Source organism: Nannobrachium achirus (genome assembly GCF_963921795.1).
Source record: "Nannobrachium achirus genome assembly, chromosome: 19".
In the NCBI taxonomy this organism is placed as follows: domain Eukaryota; kingdom Metazoa; phylum Chordata; class Actinopteri; order Myctophiformes; family Myctophidae; genus Nannobrachium; species Nannobrachium achirus.
Window position 1 is genome coordinate 15,126,676 of NC_137826.1, and position 18,714 is coordinate 15,145,389.

Sequence of the window (18,714 nt, forward strand, 5' to 3'; positions counted from 1 at the left end):
TTTCAGGCACAATGTCAAATTAACTTTGATTTGTTCGAGATATGGCCTTTATCTCCGAGATTCCCGCTATACTGTATGTACTACAGCAATGTAACAGACTAAAGTCATGGGTCAGGTGTAGCCTATACTGCATATATTGTCCAAACTATGGACCATATCCCTGTTGACTGACTAGTAATTGTACATACATCCTCCTGACTGACATGAATTCTGTAGCCTGAATTTAAACCAATAACGGATTAGATGCCTTGTCTACACCGTCAACATGAAAGACCACATCTGTGTTTGTGTAATGGCCAAACTGGCCTTAAGCAGGCAGCATTGCTTCTAGCCTCCATCATGTTGTACTCTCTTGAGATTGTGTGTGTGTGTGTGTGTGTGTGTGTGTGTGTGTGTGTGTGTGTGTGTGTGTGTGTGTGTGTGTGTGTGTGTGTGTGTGTGTGTGTGTGTGTGTGTGTGTGTGTGTGTGTGTGTGTGTGTGTGTGTGTACATGTGTGCGTGTGTTAGAGAGAGCATGCATGCATTTTCAGTGCTTCCTCGTGCTTCCTCGTTATTTATTCAACACTGTTACGAAACCACTAAAAAAATATACAGTGATGCATTTCGAGCTTGTATTTTGCGCTATTTTCGATTCTCGCCTATATTGACATGCCCAAAATAGGGACTCCATAGTTGAAAGTTAACTGCTAATTAATTGCAAAACGAGCAGTTTGGAAGAACACTCATGTCAACTATTACATGTCGAACAGGAACAATGTGCTCCTCCTGTATCCCCTGAAGTTGAGGTTTGCTGAATAATCCTCCTCGCTGACTCTTGCTAATTACAGAGTACACTGAGACACAGCCTCAGTAAAACTCGCCTACCTAAGCGGTAATAACCCTCCAAAAATAGCAGTCACATAAAGAAAATGGAGCATAGACGCGCACATAAACTTGAGCACGTGTGCACACACCTGCTCCGAGACTCCCCCACTCCATCTCTATCCCCAAACTGGGTCTGCTCTCTTCGCCTTCCTCCATTCATACAGTAAGTATGTAGGCTAGGCTGAAAATGAATGGAGGGAAGTGAATGAAGCTTCACCTCAATGTGTGCCATTGTTTTTACATACATTACTGTTTATCGTCGTTGTCGGGTGGAAACCTTGTATGTCCAAAAAAACAGCAGATCTACAAGCACACAACGCCTCGCACCGCGAGGCTTTGTGTGCTTGTAGATCGGCTGTTTTCACTACTTTTGTGTGACAGCCTTGTATGATGAAGCAGGGCTTTACTTACACAAAAAACATACACATTTGAAACTTGGAGATACGAGGTTTCTGTCCGACAGTGACGTTATGCTGTGTTTGACGTTGATATCTCGTATGCACGTGGCACGCGCACACACACTCTGCAGACCTGCCTGCAGGGAAATCCCCGCAGACCCATTCCTGCAGGCTGCAGCCGTTAGTACTTGAAACCCATGTACACGACCAGACAGACGGAGACATAATGTGCCGTTTTACATACTAAACTGCGACCTTCGGTCGCAAAATGGGTACATTTACAGGATCTTGTGAACCGGGCCAGTGGACTAGAGACAGATATTCCTTTGGCTAGTATAGTATGTGTATTGGTACTTATTATTATAAATGAATGATATACAAGTATACTACTTCATTTGTACTTCATTTGCCCATCGTTCCCTATATGGAGCATAAGCCATCGATGACTATTCTCCATCCAACATGGCCTTGGGCTGTTGCTTTTAAGTTGTCGTTGATGCTTCTGTAACTCGCTTTTTCTTGGTAGGGGTTATGCCCCCTTTATCCCTTTTAACCCCCGGTGGTCTAATTTGTCTCACCTCTACCCTTTGACCGGTCCAGCGGGTGTGACCCTGACCGGTGCTTGCGCACAGGGGCGTCACAAGGGGTAGGAAAGTGGGACTGAGTTACCAGGGCCCAAGGTGGAGGGGCCCTATAGTAACTTTAGCTATTGAAAAAATAGCAGATATACAATCCTCGGTGCCGCGCTGTGAGCTTGTAGATCTGCTATTTTTGAAAAGTCGTGAAAATGTGTGCAAATCTTTGAATATGTATTTTTTAAGCGGACATCTGTAACTCAAATTTTGCTTCCGGGGGGGTCCCTGGAACTAAATATTTTGAGATGGGGGTCCGTGGCCAAATTCATATCATTTTGGGGGTCCCTCACATGAAAAAGTTTGAGCATCACTGACATGGAAACATGGGTTTCTTGCACACTTTTTCCACACTTTTTCAAAAATAGCAGATATACAAGCTCACAGCGCGGCACTCGGTGCCGCGCTGTGAGCTTGTATATTTGCTATTTTTCAATAGTTAACATTCATGGGGGGCCCGCAGTGAATCCTCGTACCCAGGGCCCAGAATTTGGTGTGACGCCCCTGCTTGCGCACCCGCTGGCAGGCTTTATCACCTGGTATTCATTCAAGGTTGTCCAACCGAGGCCTTGTTCTTCCCTGCATAAGAATTTAATACATCGGCAGCACTGGCTCCTTTTAGCCAGTAGTATAATATCGGAATTGTATCATTTTGAAAGAATTCTAATGGTCCAGGTTCAGACTAGGACAGCAGTGCACCTCAGTGATTAGCAGTAACCTGTGCTCATACTGATGTTCTATTCTGTCCTGTGTGGGAAGACTGGGTGATTAACTTCTACATGCTCTTCTACAGCGGTAGTACATTAAGCTGCTTGTCGCCTGGTAGCCTGGTAAGAGGGCGGAAAAAGAATAATTATGCAAATTACTTTCTGACAGGAATGTCAGAAAGTAATTACATTTTTTTGCTTCGGTAATCTGGATTTTATTGTGTATTTTCTTCCAAAACAAAATGATAAATGTAGATGTTTGTTAAAGTCAGACCCCTCTCAAGTTTCTTTTAAAGCCTGTGTTGTTTTCTTGCTCCAGTGCACATACAAGACTAAAGTATAAAGATTGAGCACAGGGAGATACATTCACATTAAATTAGACAGAGTCTTAGTCCAAATTAGTGCAGTCCAGTGAAATGTTCGCTGATGTTCACTGCAGTGAAGTTACTCTTAAGGAAAAGAAAGAGTTTCTCGTTCAGCTCAGTTGATTTCACATTTAGTGTAAAGTCTGGACCTGTGGTGTTTCTTTAGAGATGCTTTATGTTACTAAACAGATCAGGCAGACATTATCTTGCCACTTCCCTACATCTACTGGCATTATAGGAGTTCACGCATGAGACCACATCGCAGGCACAATTGTAGAATGTATTCCTATTTTTAGCAGCTCCAGTAGCTTATATATCATTAGCCCAGAGCTGTGCTGAGCTGCCGCTGTTTACAATGCTGCCTCGAGGCCTTATCAAAAATAACTGTAATCACTGGGGCGTCGCAATTGAGTTGCATCTCACTCATGCAGATATACACACGCTTTGCTTGGGGTTCTCGTCAGCTCTGTGTGTAGTAACTCTTTGAGAACTGTGACTGGCATCATGTCTCTCTATTAGCCAGTAATTTATTTTCAGTGTGAAGAAATTAAATATCACATACGGATGCCACAGAGGCATGCTTTTCTGTTAGGGTGACTCTTGTGGACTCGTCATAGCCTCACTTGCTAACAATTAATCTCTTCATGCTCTAGTGTTAACCCAGAGACGTTAAAGGGGAAGACCACCCATTTTCAATATTGAACTATGTCATTAATATACCTTAGAGGAGTTGTGTGGAAATAAAGAAAAAGTTCCCCCTCTTCTGTGTTGCCTAGAACTGGAGGATTGATTTTGGGGTTTGTATTGTAAAGTACAATGTGTGATGTCATCAAATTGTAATTTGCAATACAAACCCCAAAATCAATCCTCCAGTTCTAGGCAACACAGAAGAGGGGGAACTTTTTTTTCCCCCACACAACTCCTCTAAGGTATATTAATGACATAGTTCAATATTGTCACAAAAAGTCACTTTTTTAAATTTACTCATAGAGGAATTAAGGTCATTATTTGGGCCAAAGAATCGTGCTTTTCTGCACACCATTAGTCAACAAATGTAATTACTTCTCTTTCACTGGGGCAAGGGATTAGTGAATTAATCGTAGCTTTTGAATTGTGTGTGTGTGCGTGCGTGCGTATGTATGTGTGTGTGTGTGTGTGTACGTGCGTCCACATGTTCAAGTTTGAAATACCTGTATCTGTCATCTACTTTGTACTGACTTCTGCCTTTGACACACGCACGCACGCACGCCACGCACGCCACGCACGCCACGCACGCACGCACGCACGCACGCACGCACGCACGCACGCACGCACGCACACACACACACACACACACACACACACACACACACACACATCCTTTGTGTTGAGCTTCTTTCCTCACTACTTGAATGCTTTTTACCTGTTGTTTGGATGCCTATGATCTTCTAGTTTATGTGAAATATCTTCCAAATTGACATACAGGCCTACAGATGAATAGTTCATACTGCATCGTGTGGTTCTGGGAATAACAGCAGATGTGACTGACATTCAGCAATAGCGTCAGTCTGTACAGCGCCAAGTGTCAAGTCCTTCTTATTATTATCACTTGTCTTGTTTTGCTCTTGGTGTCCCTCCGGTGGTCACATGTGGTGCTACTCCTCTCTCCAGAACAGGCCACCGGCAGTGCAGGGGTCCCCACACAACGGCCAGCCCCCGCCCTGCATGAACCCCGCCTTGATGAACGCTCCCTGGGTGAGAGAGAGGGGGGGAGAGAGGTCTCTACTGTCATAGAACAACATCCTATCATAATCATAAATATTTGTCATAGAGTTTCTTGTATTTTTGTTTTGTTTGTTTCTCTCATGCCTTCTTCTCAGACCATACTTACCTACCATCACTGTGTCTGACATGATATACGTGTTTCTTCTCCTTTCTGATGTCGGTTAATTCTACTCTGTGAGCTGTTGAGTGGGTCAATTTGTGCACTCTCAGACTTAAAATAACACTCTTTTGCAGTGTACTCCTGCAGTGGCGTCAGTTCAGCAAAAGCTAAGGTATGGCAACATGACTGGTGTCTTGCACGCGCGCGATGTTGCCATACCTTAGCAACAGGCATGATACATTTATTTTAAGAAGTACATTTTATTTTTCCCCCCGTTTTACGGTTTCTTGGGCTGGATATGGCAGCCTGGAACGGTTGTTCAAGGGCAGCTAAACTTGGCATGTTAGTAAACGTGCCACAATTAACAATAATGCATTGCACCTGTGCAGCTGCCCTGCGGAACCTGGGAATATACCATTCTCAAGATAGAGAGATAATATTATAATACCTTGTTAAAGTGACCATTTTGTTAAATTTTGCATTTGTAGTTATTTTACTGTAATTTAACAACATAATAACCAGAACAGATAGACAAAGAGAAATTCATTTAAAAAAAGTAACTTTTATTTTCCCCCTGGACCCAGGGTATGGCAGCTGCATACCACTGCCATACCCAACTGACGCCCCTGTACTCCTGTTAACAATGCCGATGCAATTTAATAATCTATTCATTTGAAATATCTCCTGTCAACTTCTCTGCTGGTTTTCATTGGTGCTGAGGGGATGACACACAGGTGATGTCATCCCTATGACTTCACCTCAGCACTCTTCAGGGTCTTGGCTCAAAACTGATGTCATTGTCTGAATACCTCATTATGTGTTGGTGACATTATTCATGTTAACTCAGGGGCTTATGCACACCGTTTTGTCAAAACGGTTGCACAAGCCGAACACAAAATTACACACACATTTTAATTTTGTGTCATTTTGTGTTGTTATAGCAATGGGTACTTATTGTTCACAATATAAGCTGTAAGATGGTGGTGCATACTACTGCAATTCAGTCACTTACAAGTTTGCATTGCAAAAAGGGCCTTACTTAAATATGAATGTTTTTAAGTGAAATTCTAAAGAAGTAGAATAATGTAATCTAATCTTAAAATAGTTAAATACTAATAATATCTAACTAACTTAATTTAGTCCGTCCGTCTGACCATCTGCATGCTGACATTACTGATACTATACAGTCTAACTCAACTGTAATTGTTGCCATTTCTGATTGACTGATTACTACTTTAGATGTGTAAAATGTTCTATACATTTAAAAAAATCACACCCAATGTGAAGTGAGCGGTGGTTGTGCTTGCATAACATCTTCAGACTAGGATTTAAGTCTAGGATGTACAGGCTATGCTACACACACACGTTTTGCTATGGCAAAACGCTGAGGAAAAAGGCTACAGACATACGACATATGACATCACTAGACAAACATGATGCTACGCACACACATTTTATGGCAAAACGCTGAGGAAAAAGGCTACGGACACACGCACAGCCACGTATAGGAGCGGTTTGCACCGCTCAAAAATGAATACAATAAATAATAAACAGATTACTCGCTTGCGCATCATAGCTCACACCGTAAAGCAGCCCAGTGTGAGCTTGTAGATCGGCTGTTTTCGTTGTGAGACCCCGGCGCGCAACCAAGTACAAATCAGGCCTAAGTGTTCGTTTGTCTGTGTTGCGGTTTCCCCTCTGACGTCTTCTCTCTCTCTCTCTCCACCTTTCCTCCACCTCCCTCGCTCCTTCCCCCTCTCTCCACCTTTCCTCCACCTCCCTCACTCCTTCCCCCTCTCTCCACCTTTCCTCCACCTCCCTCGCTCCTTCCCCCTCTCTCCACCTTTCCTCCACCTCCCTCGCTCCTTCCCCTCTCTCTCCACCTTTCCTCCACCTCCCTCGCTCCTTCTCTCTCTCTCCACCTTTCCTCCACCTCCCTCGCTCCTTCCCCCTCCCTCCACCTTTCCTCCACCTCCCTCGCTCCTTCCCCCTCTCTCTCCACCTTTCCTCCACCTCCCTCACTCCTTCCCCCTCTCTCTCCACCTTTCCTCCACCTCCCTCGCTCCTTCCCCCTCTCTCCACCTTTCCTCCACCTCCCTCGCTCCTTCTCTCTCTCTCCACCTTTCCTCCACCTCCCTCGCTCCTTCCCCCGACCCCTCTGCAGCAGTATCACTACCAGGAGGAGGATTCCCCGCAGCTGGACCATGCCTTCCCGCGGCTCACCAACGAGGTGCGCGCCCCCGAGCTGGTGCATGTGTCCGAGAAGAACCTGTCGGAGATCGAGAATGTGCACGGCTACGTGTCGCACTCCCACATCTCCCCTCTCAAGGTGAGCTTCTGAAGCCCTGGCTGCCGGGACTGTGTTTGTGGCACCCGTCCGTCTGAGGTTCTCTCACAAAACCTCGTACCGACACGCTCACCATGAATGACTGCCAACGTGTTCTGTCAGTCTCCACTCTCCACCCCCACCTCTCTGACCCCTCCTCTGTTGCCTCTTTAGCTTACATCAGTCCACCAACATTACATGAAATACCGATGTCTCTGGTTCACATTGGCACATTTCCTGGGGCAATCTGCCCAGATCATGCATGTCTTCTTCTTCTTTTTTAGTTTTTTACTCTCAAAAAAGCATCTGCAATGTAATGCATTTGAAACTACATTGCAGTGCTCATCATGGGGTGATCACTGCTTGCCTCCTGTGAATTGTTTTATTTTAATTTTTGTTTATTTTATTTTTATTTTGTTGCTGAGTGAGGTCAGCAGCCAAAGTCACATGAGTGAGATGAAAAAACCTGAGTGAAATGTGCCAATGTCAACCAGAGACATCGGTACTTAATACTGTAATGGTAGGCCCCCATGCCCTTTTCGCTCTACTGACTTTTTATAGTCATGTGAGCTTTTTTCTCTCTTTTCCTCTTACATCAAGTTAGTGAAAATGACAGATAGAAGTTTACATAGCAACCCATATTGCATTCATATTTTTTTTTTTAAAGCTAACCATTAAGAAAAGCTATGAATATACATCATTTAGTATGTAATCAACACTTTTATTGAGATTCACAAAGAACGACCACGCCAAGTAAGATTAAACTCTTATTCGGTATCAATTACAAAAACAGCAGTGCCATAGAATATTTGTACATCCATGCTAATCCTGGAGCAGTGATGGAGAACAGATGCAAATCTTGTTGTTCTCAGGCAAAGTTTTATTTTCTTTTTGCGTCCTTTTTACGCCTGTTCTGGAATTGTTCATAATCCCCTCCTTCATTGTCTTGTCCCAGTCTCCTGTCCTGATCTACAGTAAGCCTGTCCACAAATACAGCTTGAATCCACACACACTAGACTGTTACACCATGGTGTGTCAGCCACAACCATACAATCATTTAATGAAGGATAAAATTAGATTCACAACAAAACAATCAGGCATAGGTCATTCCATTCACCCATTTTCATGCATTGAACAGTCAGGTCATACAGGCAAAATAACTCTTAGTATCCCTGCATGGCGATCCATTATTCCACCGGTTCTGGGCATCTTCTCTTCTGGGGGTCCACAAAATATGGTCAGATGGGGCCAAATACTTGTACCATACAATTTCTGGGTCCTTGACATGAAAAACATGGGAACCACTGCATTATTGTTCTTCAGGTGTAGAAGGTTGACAGAGATCAGGACCGTGCTAGTGAAATCAGTTAGAGCCTCTAGGGGGCAGTGTTGGAGATAAAAAGGGCAAGGCTGTTGGCAAATCACTAATTTATGAAGGGCTTTTTTCTTGTGTAGCATAATTTGTAGATAGAAAATATATATTGTTTGAGGTTAAATGAATCCATTTGTGGTGTTGTAACATAGTTTTGAAGAGTGAAATATTGAAGCTGTCTTAATCACCACAGGGACAAAAGGTTAAAATGAAGCAATACTTTGGGGAGTTAGACAGGATAACACATTTAACATCCTGCAGTAACTTAAATGCAATCCAACATTTTACATCTCAATAGCATTGTAGCAGTGTTGTTTTTGACAGCAAATTTTGATTTAGTCACCTGAAAAGTCACCTGAAAAGTAGAAGTTTTAGTCTAATTTTAGTCGACTAAATATCATACGATTTTAGTTGACTAAATCTACAGTTGATTTAGTCAACTGAAATACATTTTGACAGGCCTTGATGGCATCGTAATGACTGATTTTACACTTGGTTGCGTGCAGCGCGACGTGTTGTGAGCTTGTAGATCTGCTATTTTCAGCACGCAAAACCTGAGAGCAACCAAATATAAAATTACTCTCTTCTCCACTAGTCCCTCCCTAACGTTTTAGTCTAGTTTTTATTTTGTTGACGAAATTGTCAATATATTTAGTCTTAGTTTTAGTCATCACAGATTACTTTTTATTTTAGTTTTTATTTAGTTTTCGTCAGTGAAAAAAATGCAGTCGACAAACATTTATCGTCATAGTTTTAGTCGACGAAATCAACACTGCATTGTAGTACAATACATTTTCAGAGAGAGGTTTTCTCTCTTGATCAAATTTGTTTTAATCCTTTATTTGGGTTTAAACTGGTATAAAGTAGAATTTGAGTGCAAATCGTGTACACTATTGTCTCTGTTTTTTGAAGAAAGATAAACAGTGAATTGGTTAATCTTAACAATTCTGAGATATTATAAAGGAAGGGATTGTAGCATGCACTGTCCCGTGCTAATGTAGATTCATAGCTCTGAAATTACAGTCCAGTCAAAAAGAGCATACTGTACATACTGTACTGGATTGAATGAATAAGTGACAATCAATGACTGTAACAAGCTACGAAAAATGAACTTGTCATACAATATGTGGTCTAGATGCTCAGAGCATAGCATCTGACGCCTTTGGTGGGCTTCCTATCTGAAATGCAAACTACAGTAGTTGTATTTTAGAAGTTAATAGTTGCATTGCCAGAATGGAAAACTCTGGAATAGATGCAAGAGAGAGAGAGAGAGAGAGAGAGAGAGAGAGAGAGAGAGAGAGAGAGAGGAGAAGAGAAGAGGAGTCAGAATTGACACTGATGTCAGTATCAGTAGCATCCTGTCATATTGATGTCCATCACATCTCTCAAAAGCAAGTGTCTACTGACTCATGAAGAGAAGACATTTTGGAGCTTTCATTCATTATGTGTCATCATGATTCATCCTTGTTTTTATTATTGTTTTGCTGTGCCTCATTCCCTGGCTGTCACATTGTCCTTTTTTTTGAAAGATTATTTGATGGCATTATGCTGTATTAGGACAGGATAGTGCAGAGTGACAGGAAAGCGATGGCAGAAAGGATTGTCGGCACAAAGTTCCCGACCCAGTAATCAAAGCCTGGATGTTATGGTTATGTGGTCGGTGTATTGACTGGCTGAGCCACAAGGGTGCTCCCCTTCCCCCCTAGACGTTTATTCCCTCAAAGGCATCTTAATCTTCTGAGACATTTTTATTTATTTATTTTTGAAATATATTCTTTGGGCTTTTTCTGCCTTTATTGATAGTCCACAGTGAAGAGAGACATTAAACAGGGAGAGAGAGTCGAGGTGTGACATGCAGCAAAGGTCCGCCGGGCTCTGGAATCGAACCCGGGACTCGCTGTCAGGCTCCACAGAGCACGCGTGGTACTCGCCCCAACCACTCGGCCATCGGCACCCCAGAATGTTTTTGTCTTACCCCCAACAGTGAAGCCCTGCAAAATTCATACAGTACATTCATACAGTAAAAGCCTGCAAATTCATATTCCAAATGAACAGATTTGTTGTTATACTTTGTCTTAATGTAACTAATGTAACTGTTACACTTTGAAACAAAGTAGTTCCAAACAGGGGCGTCACACCAAATTCTGGGCCCTGGGTACAAGGATTCACTGCGGGCCCCCCATGAATGTTAACTGTTGAAAAATAGCAGATATACAAGCTCACAGCGCGGCACCGAGTGCCGCGCTGTGAGCTTGTAGATCTGCTATTTTTGAAAAATCGTGAAAATGTGTGCAAGAAACCTATGTCAAGGACCTCCAAGATGATATGTATTTGGCCACGGACCCCGATCTCAAAATATTTAGTTCCAGGGACCCCCCAGAAGCAAAATTTGAGTTAGAAATGTTTGCTTAAAAAATACATAATATTCAAAGACTTTCACACATTTTCACAACTTTTCAAAAATAGCAGATCTACAAGCTCGCAGCGCGGCACTCGGTGCCGCGCTGTGAGCTTGTATATCTGCTATTTTTCAATAGATAAAGTTATTAGGGCCCCTCCACCTTGGGCCCCAGTAACTCATTCCCACTTTCCTACCCCTTGTGACGCCCCTGGTTCCAAATACCGTTCCCGGTGGGGATAAGGTGAAATTAGCAGGTAGAGAAAGATGTGCTGTGTCTGTACCTCGCCACGCTTGCCACTTAGCAATAGATTGCTGTCGGCTTACTGAGCATGTTAAACACTGAACGCACAGATGAAGGTATAGCTGGACGTTTCAATCAGTGGCGTCAGTTCAGAAAAAGCTAAGGTGTGGCAACATGACTAGTGTCTTGCACGCGTGCCTTTCGTGCGCGTGTAAGAGACCAGTCATGTTGCCATACCTTAGCAACAGGCATGATACATTTATTTATTATTTTTTTTTTTTTAAGATTTGTTTTTGGGCTTTTTATGCCTTTATTGATAGGACAGTAGACTGACAGGAAATGGGGAGAGAGATGGGGAATGACATGCGGCAAAGGTCGTCCGGATCGGGAATCGAACCGGCGACGCCAGCAGGCATCATAGCCTAGTATGTGGTACGCGCCTTGACCACCAGGCCATTGGGTGCCCCGTGATACATTTATTTTAAGAAGTACATTTTATTTTTTCCCCCGTTTCTACGGTTTCTGGGGCTGGATATGGCAGCCTGGAATGGTTGTTCAAGTGCAGCTAAACTTGGCATGTTAGTAAACGTGCCACAATTAACAATAATGCATTGCACCTGTGCAGCTGGCCTACAGAACCTGGGAATATACCATCTTGTCAAGATGGGGAGAATAAAAGTGTGGAGAATATAATTATAATACCTTGTTAAAGTTACCAATGTGTTAAATTTTGCATTTGTAGTTATTTCACTGTAATTTAACAACATAATAACCAACACAGATAGACAAAGAGACATTCATGGATTTATATTTAAAAGTAACTTTTATTTTCCCCCTGGACCCAGGGTATGGCAGCTGCATACCCCTGCCATACCCAATTGACGCCCCTGATTTCAATACTGCACCACCTACAGTATTTTTTGCTTAGTGAAACCAACTTCAATATGTCACATGTTAAAGGGGAAGCAAGAGAGTTGGATATTTGAGAGGACATGGTTTATAATATAATAATAATAATAATAATAATAATATTTATTATTAAGTATTTGTTATATATTTATACAAGCATTAATTATTCAATGCGACAGATACAATTGAATAAACATATCGTCGTTGTCGGTTGGAAACCTCGTATCTCCAAGTTTCAAATTTGTATGTTCTTTCGCAAAGTAAAGCCCTGCTTCATCGTACAAGGCCGTCGCACAAAAGTAGTAAAAACAGCAGATCTACAAGCACACAACGCCTCGCGGTGCGAGGCGTTGTGTGCTTGTAGATCGGCTGTTTTCACTAGTTTAAATCATTTTTTTAATGAAAAATGCAAAATGAATGGTTTTGGACATACAAGGTTTCCACCCGACAACAACGATATACAGTATCACCCACCCACCCCGATGTCCCTGCTCCGACAATGCCCCAACTTAACGATAATTATATTTCCATAACAAAATGTCCATATTGTTCTCTAATCTCATCCTGTAGAATTCGATCGTAGGTAGAATTTGGTAGAAGGAAGCATTTAGTTACAGCATCGGCTTACACATGTTTCTTTCAATGTTATATACTAAGTAAGCTCTTTGCTGTTTGTGGCCGGAAATTATGTTCAATCTCTGAACAGAACACTTTGTTTCTACATTACCTTTCCCACACTAGACATTTGTTAAGTAGAGAATGTGTTCTCTTTGAGGCTTTATAGGCCCATTATTATGCAGGGAGCCATAATGGACTGCTCTTTCTCCTTCTCATCCCACATAATGTATGACTGGGTAACCATCAACTGTTTCCCCCCCATGTACAGTATTAGGTTTTCCATACCTCTCTCTCTGTCTCTCTGTCTCTGTCTCTGTCTCTCTCTGTCTCTCTCTCTCTCTCTCTCTCTCTCTCTCTCTCTCTCTCTCTCTCTCTCTCTCTCTCTCTCTCTCTCTCTCTCGCTCTCTCTCTCTCTCTCTCTCTCACACACACACACACACACACACACACGCACACACACACACACACACACACACACATCCTTTCTCCTCTCTTCCTAAATATTCTAGCTGGTGATGTTGTCTTGTATTTCTTACTTGCAGCCTGCGCTGGTTACCCGTTTTGATCTTGCATATCCGGGTGTGACCACAGCAAACTACATGGCAAGTTTTGTTTCGTTTTTAGTTTTTGTTTTTTGGGAGGCGTACGTATTACCTCTTCAATTTCTTTTTCTTTTACTTCTTTTTTTCCTTTTCTTCGTTTCAAACCTTCCTTGGTTTTTGGTGACCCTTGCACCCAAAACATACATTTTTTCCACGGTGATGCATGGACTTGTTGTTTTGATGTTGCATACTCTACTTGTGCAGTTTATTATCGCCTGATGAAACAATCATTCTTGAATGACATTGTTTGAGGTTCACGACTATTTGTATGACACGCTCCCATGTCTCTCTGTGATTCATCTGCTTGCCAAGAAATACTTAATGTGCTTGCTGCGGTCGGTGTTGTCCGCCACTGTGATACGGTGCCCTTCTTATCAATCATGTACGACTACGTTTGAAAATATCAGTGGCCCTAGCCTAGGTCATGTGCTTGGAACGTTGGCCTACACCGGGGGTCAACAACCTGCGGCTCTAGAGCCGCATGCGGCTCTTTAGCGCCGCCCTAGTGGCTCCCTGGAAGTTTTTCAAAAATGTATGAAAATGGAAAAAGATGGGGGGAAAAAATGTATTTTTTGTTTTAACGATTTTTTTATCGTCACTGTCGGGCAGAAACCTTGTATCTCCAAGTTTCAAATTTGTATGTTTTTTTTTCGTTAAGTAATGCCCTGCTTCATCATACAAGACTGACGCACAAAAGTAGTGAAAACAGCAGATCTACAAGCACACAACGCCTCGCACCGCGAGGCGTTGTGTGCTTGTAGATCGGCTGTTTTCACTAGTTTAGTTCATTTTTTTTAATGATAAATGCAAAATGAAGTTTTAGACATACAAGGTTTCCACCCGACAACGACGATATATAAGGCTTTTATAATTTTTTGCGGCTCCAGAGTCCAGACAGATTTGTTTCTTTTTTTTTTTGGTCCAATATGGCTCTTTCAACATTTTGGGTTGCCGACCCCTGGCCTACACGTATCCCAGTGTACTTTTACATTCATCCTTGCAAAAAAATCCTGTTTTATGTTTGCTGGTGTTGCTGCTTTACTATAGTAATTACTCTGTCTCTCTGTCTTTCCGTCCATCCATCCGTTCGTCCGTCTGTCCAATTTGATGATTACTATGTTTCTTGTGGCCACTAGGGCAGGGGCCCGCCCCTTTCTCACCTGCCAGATTTACATATTTGTGTCTGACTATGAATAGTAATTTGTGAAATTTATTGATTAACAATCAAGGAAGTTATTGGTGTGGGCTGGGTTTGCATTCCCACGGTGGGAGTGTGTGGCATAAAAAAGTATTATATTTGCATGGTTAGTGGTTTTGTGGTGTGTGTGTGTGTGTGTGTGTGTGTGTGTGTGTGTGTGTGTGTGTGTGTGTGCGCGTGTGCGTGTGCGTGATTAGGGGAGAATGGAGATAAGAGGGTACTTTCTTGCACTTCAAATATGGGGCTTTTAAGCCGTGACATCATTTTGTAGGCAGAGGAGAATCTGCCCCCAGAGCATTTTCTGTCCCTCGCTATTTCAAAAAACAACGACTAAAGTATAATTCTAACACTTTCCTTTCAACAACAAAGAGAAGAAAAATGTGTAAATAGTAAAAATAGTAAAAAGATTCACGGAAACTGGGGGCAGAAATTCTCCTCTGCCTACAAAATGATGTCATACTTAACAGCCCCATATAAAACAGTAGGCCTACTGGCTCCTGTCCAGACAACAGTCCTGTGTCCTGGAGTAGTGTGGATCACGTACGCCACTCTTCTCTTTCAGCACTCTTCCAAACAATGTCGCACCACAATATTGCACCATTCTCACACCTTTACAGTACATGTGATCAGGGGCGTCACAAGGGGGGAAAAGTGGGACTGAGTTACTAGGGTCCAAGGTGGAGGGCCCTGGCATAATTTTATACTTTAGCTATTGAAAAATAGCAGATATACAAGCTCACAGCTGCGAGCTCGTAGATCTGCTATTTTTGAAAAGTTGTGAAAATGTGTGCAAATCTTTGAATATATGTATTTTTTGAGCGAACATTTGTAACTCAAATTTTGGAATATTTTTTAAATATTTTGAGATGGGGGTCCTTAATACATATCACCTTCACCTGAAAACATTTCTGCACCACTGACATAGAAACATAGTTTTTTCAAAACACCTTAGAAGGATTTAGGAGAAATTTATAGAATCGCGTGAAAAATATTGAAAGACTTGCACACATTTTCTAGATTAAAACAGGTTTAAACCCCTTCCCCCCTATGAAGAACATTCATGGGGGGCCCGCAGTGAATCCTTGTACCCAGGGCCCAGAATTTGGTGTGACACCCCTGCGTGTGAATGAATAACTATTGACTGTCTCTGGATGTACTATCCTGCTGGGGTAACTAGTGGTGCAGTAGCCGACCTGAGCCGGTCCTTACGTGTAATTTCCTAGTGGGGATGTCTCCTCATGGCACAGTAGACGACATGAGTCTGTCCTTAACCACTTAAACCCTCTAGACCAGGGGTCTTCAACGTTTTCAGGGCCCCCTTAGCTGAGAGAGCGATGAAGCAGGGACCCCCTCTACATATTGTATAAATGTGCGATGGAGATTTTCGTCAATTTCATCGATAGATTGACTGATGACAGCACTGTCATCAGTCTATGTTGGATTCAATGTGTATTTTCAGACCTTTCACTATGTATGTACTTGGTCTGCTCTTTCTTTTACCTCCACACCAAACCTGTTTGCTGAAAATATTTTTTAGCTATTTTTGGCTAAAGTTCACCTCGGAATAGGGAAGCGAGGGTTCAAGTTGTTAATTAAAAGAATTCTCCTATCGCACAAGGATTTGGCGGCCCCCCTGTTATAACTCTAAGGACCCCCTGTTGAAGACCCCTGGACTAGTAAACCTAGTTGGCTCTGTACTTGGACCACTTCTTTTCCGATTCGACTGCCCGTCTAGACCATATCTCTTCATCCAAAACAGCCGAACAAGCTCACAGTGCGTCGCTAAGCGATGATCGGCTATGTTCCCCCCAGAATAGGGTTCTGTGTGGTTAATGCAAGTAAGTGCGGGTAAGGGAGAAGGAGGGACAGAGGGGTGTTGGCAGGGAGAGAAGGCAGTTCTCTTCCAGACCATTATATAAAAGACGTAAACCGGCCCAAGACTAAAACATTGTGCTTAGCCAATTTAGTTCACTCAGCCTATAGGGACTTGAATGAGAAATTGCTTTAATACAGCAAGTGTAATTGTAAAGGCAAGGTGGGAGGTAAGAATGATGGTTCCTCTATGACCTGAGAGAGAGAGAGAGAGAGAGAGAGAGAGCCCCTCCCTCGCTCGGCCAAAACAAGCAACACTGTTTGGAGGGCCAGACTCAGAGAAGGTGTTATCGATTCGAACCGTGTTCCGTTGCTTATCGATCCCTAGCCCGTTTCCTTGGTGATATAGGATTGTAAAAATACATGATTATTATGTTTTTTTTGTCTCTCTTTTTTTGGAGTGGCAATTACTTCTTTACCAATCTTTTTAAGTAATGAACAGCGGTTTAATGAATATCACCAAACTAGTCGCCGGCTGTCATTGGTTGAGGAGTCGCGCCGGTCGGATCGACGTGGGCTATTGGCTTTTCGGGTGCCTGTTATCCCAGGGGAGAAGATCATTCTCCTGACATCTACTCCTTGTTGTGATGATTCCTCTTCTGACTCGTTATCCACACAATGGGATGCGTTGATTGTGATTGGAATCCTTGTGATTGGCGTTTGAATCATTGAGCGTTCGCAGGAACTCAGATAAAGGCACTGCTGGCAACCGTGCCTCATCAGAGCAGCAGGGAGGATGAGAGAGTCATTTTGTGACCAGAGTCATACAGCAGCTTGCGTCAGTGCGGTTGTTTATTGTCTCCACCAGCCGAAGGCATGGGGGAGAGTATGTTTTCCCCTCCGTCCGTCCGTGTGTCCGTCCGTCCGTCCGTCCGTCCGTGCGTCCGTCCGTGCGTCCGTCCGTCCGTGCGTCCTCGCAGTTTGTGAGCTGCTAATCTCAGTCGCCGTTGGCCCGGACGCTGCCAAAGTGAGCACACACACTCCCTGGATGGCAATCTAGAACCTCTGCCCCAAATTTCTCAAATGGCCCTCATGGTGGCGCTATAACAGGCCCATTCGTCCTCCGAGTTTGTGTACAGCTAATCTCCGGCGCCGTTGGCCCGGTCGATCCCAAAATGAGCACACACACTCCCTGGATGCCAATTCAGAACCTCTGCCCCAAATTTTTCAAATGGCCCTCATGGTGGCGCTATAACAGGGCAATTTGTGTGGCCTGGTGGAGACCTGTGCTCGTTGCACTGTGTGAAAGTACACTGTCGATAGCCACTACAGTACAAGTCTTTTCAGCTTTTAAGTGATCTATTATTTCACTTTTCACTTCAAGTAAATATGAGAACTTTAATTTAGATAATTGCATTTACGATAAAAAACCTGCAGATCATGTGCGTTTGTGTGTGTGTGTGTGTGTGTGTGCGTCAGTCACAGTGCGTGACACCTCATCCCAGCTCAACAGAAGTATATCTGACCTGTTCTGACATCACAATGATGTTGCAAATTAATTCCGTACTTGTCCCTTTTATGCCCATTTATGGAAATCCCTGATGTCATCAATATTTATCCCATTTCTGTCAATGCCCATATGTGAGTCTCATGTGGTCTATGACATCAAACATCTATGATGTCAGACATCAGTCATCTCCATATTTGTGAAAATATGGCCACATTTTCTCCAACTTAAACAACCAACCAGGTCTGTGCTTTTTTTGGTCAACGTTGACCAAAGCGCTGGCACTCGCCCAGCAGTCTGCTGTCACCCAGGTGGATGCGTGCATGCGCCCATGTGCACGCGCCCATGTGCACGCGCCCATGTGTCGGTCCTCGACCCTTGAGTACTCAGGGAAATTATGTTATCCATAATCAACGCTGTTTGATATGTTTCTATGTTTGCAAAATTGTAGTTAGTGTGTAGTACACACTTTGATGAGGTAAACCATGCTGCCCATTCATTCAGTTGACATTTCAAGAAAATATTATTGTTGGTCCTATTATAACATCAAGCTGTGAAAAGTGCCACAACAACACTTTTACAAGCTTTTACAAAAGTACATTTACTTTACTATTCCTCAAAATGTTCTGGATGTACGGTATACTATACATGGAGTTCACACACACCTTTCCGTGAATATAAATTAATCTTGATTTTATTAACCCTATCAGTGCCAGCTTTCACCACTAGAGGGCACCCAGTGGCCAAAGAATTCATCATAAAGATACACTGTTACATGCACAAGCCCTGCGCAGCCATGATGCACCAGAACACTTTCCTCTGTTCATTTACAGGAACAGGATGAAGTTAGCTTGAAGTTAGCTATTGGCTACCAAGCATTTTAGAAGACCTATTTTCG

At 43.0% G+C, this 18,714-nt stretch overlaps 1 protein-coding gene across 1 annotated transcript in view; it reads left to right on the forward strand.

Annotated features, from left to right (window-relative positions):
* dlg2 (discs, large homolog 2) overlaps positions 1-18,714 on the forward strand; it is a gene marked incomplete at its 5' end in the record, with an annotated part of 145,816 nt that overhangs the window by 7,875 nt on the left and 119,227 nt on the right. The window contains one exon of the mRNA XM_080749255.1: positions 6,998-7,159. Coding sequence (XP_080605381.1) covers positions 6,998-7,159 — 162 coding nt within the window. The remainder of the gene's footprint in view (positions 1-6,997; positions 7,160-18,714) is intronic.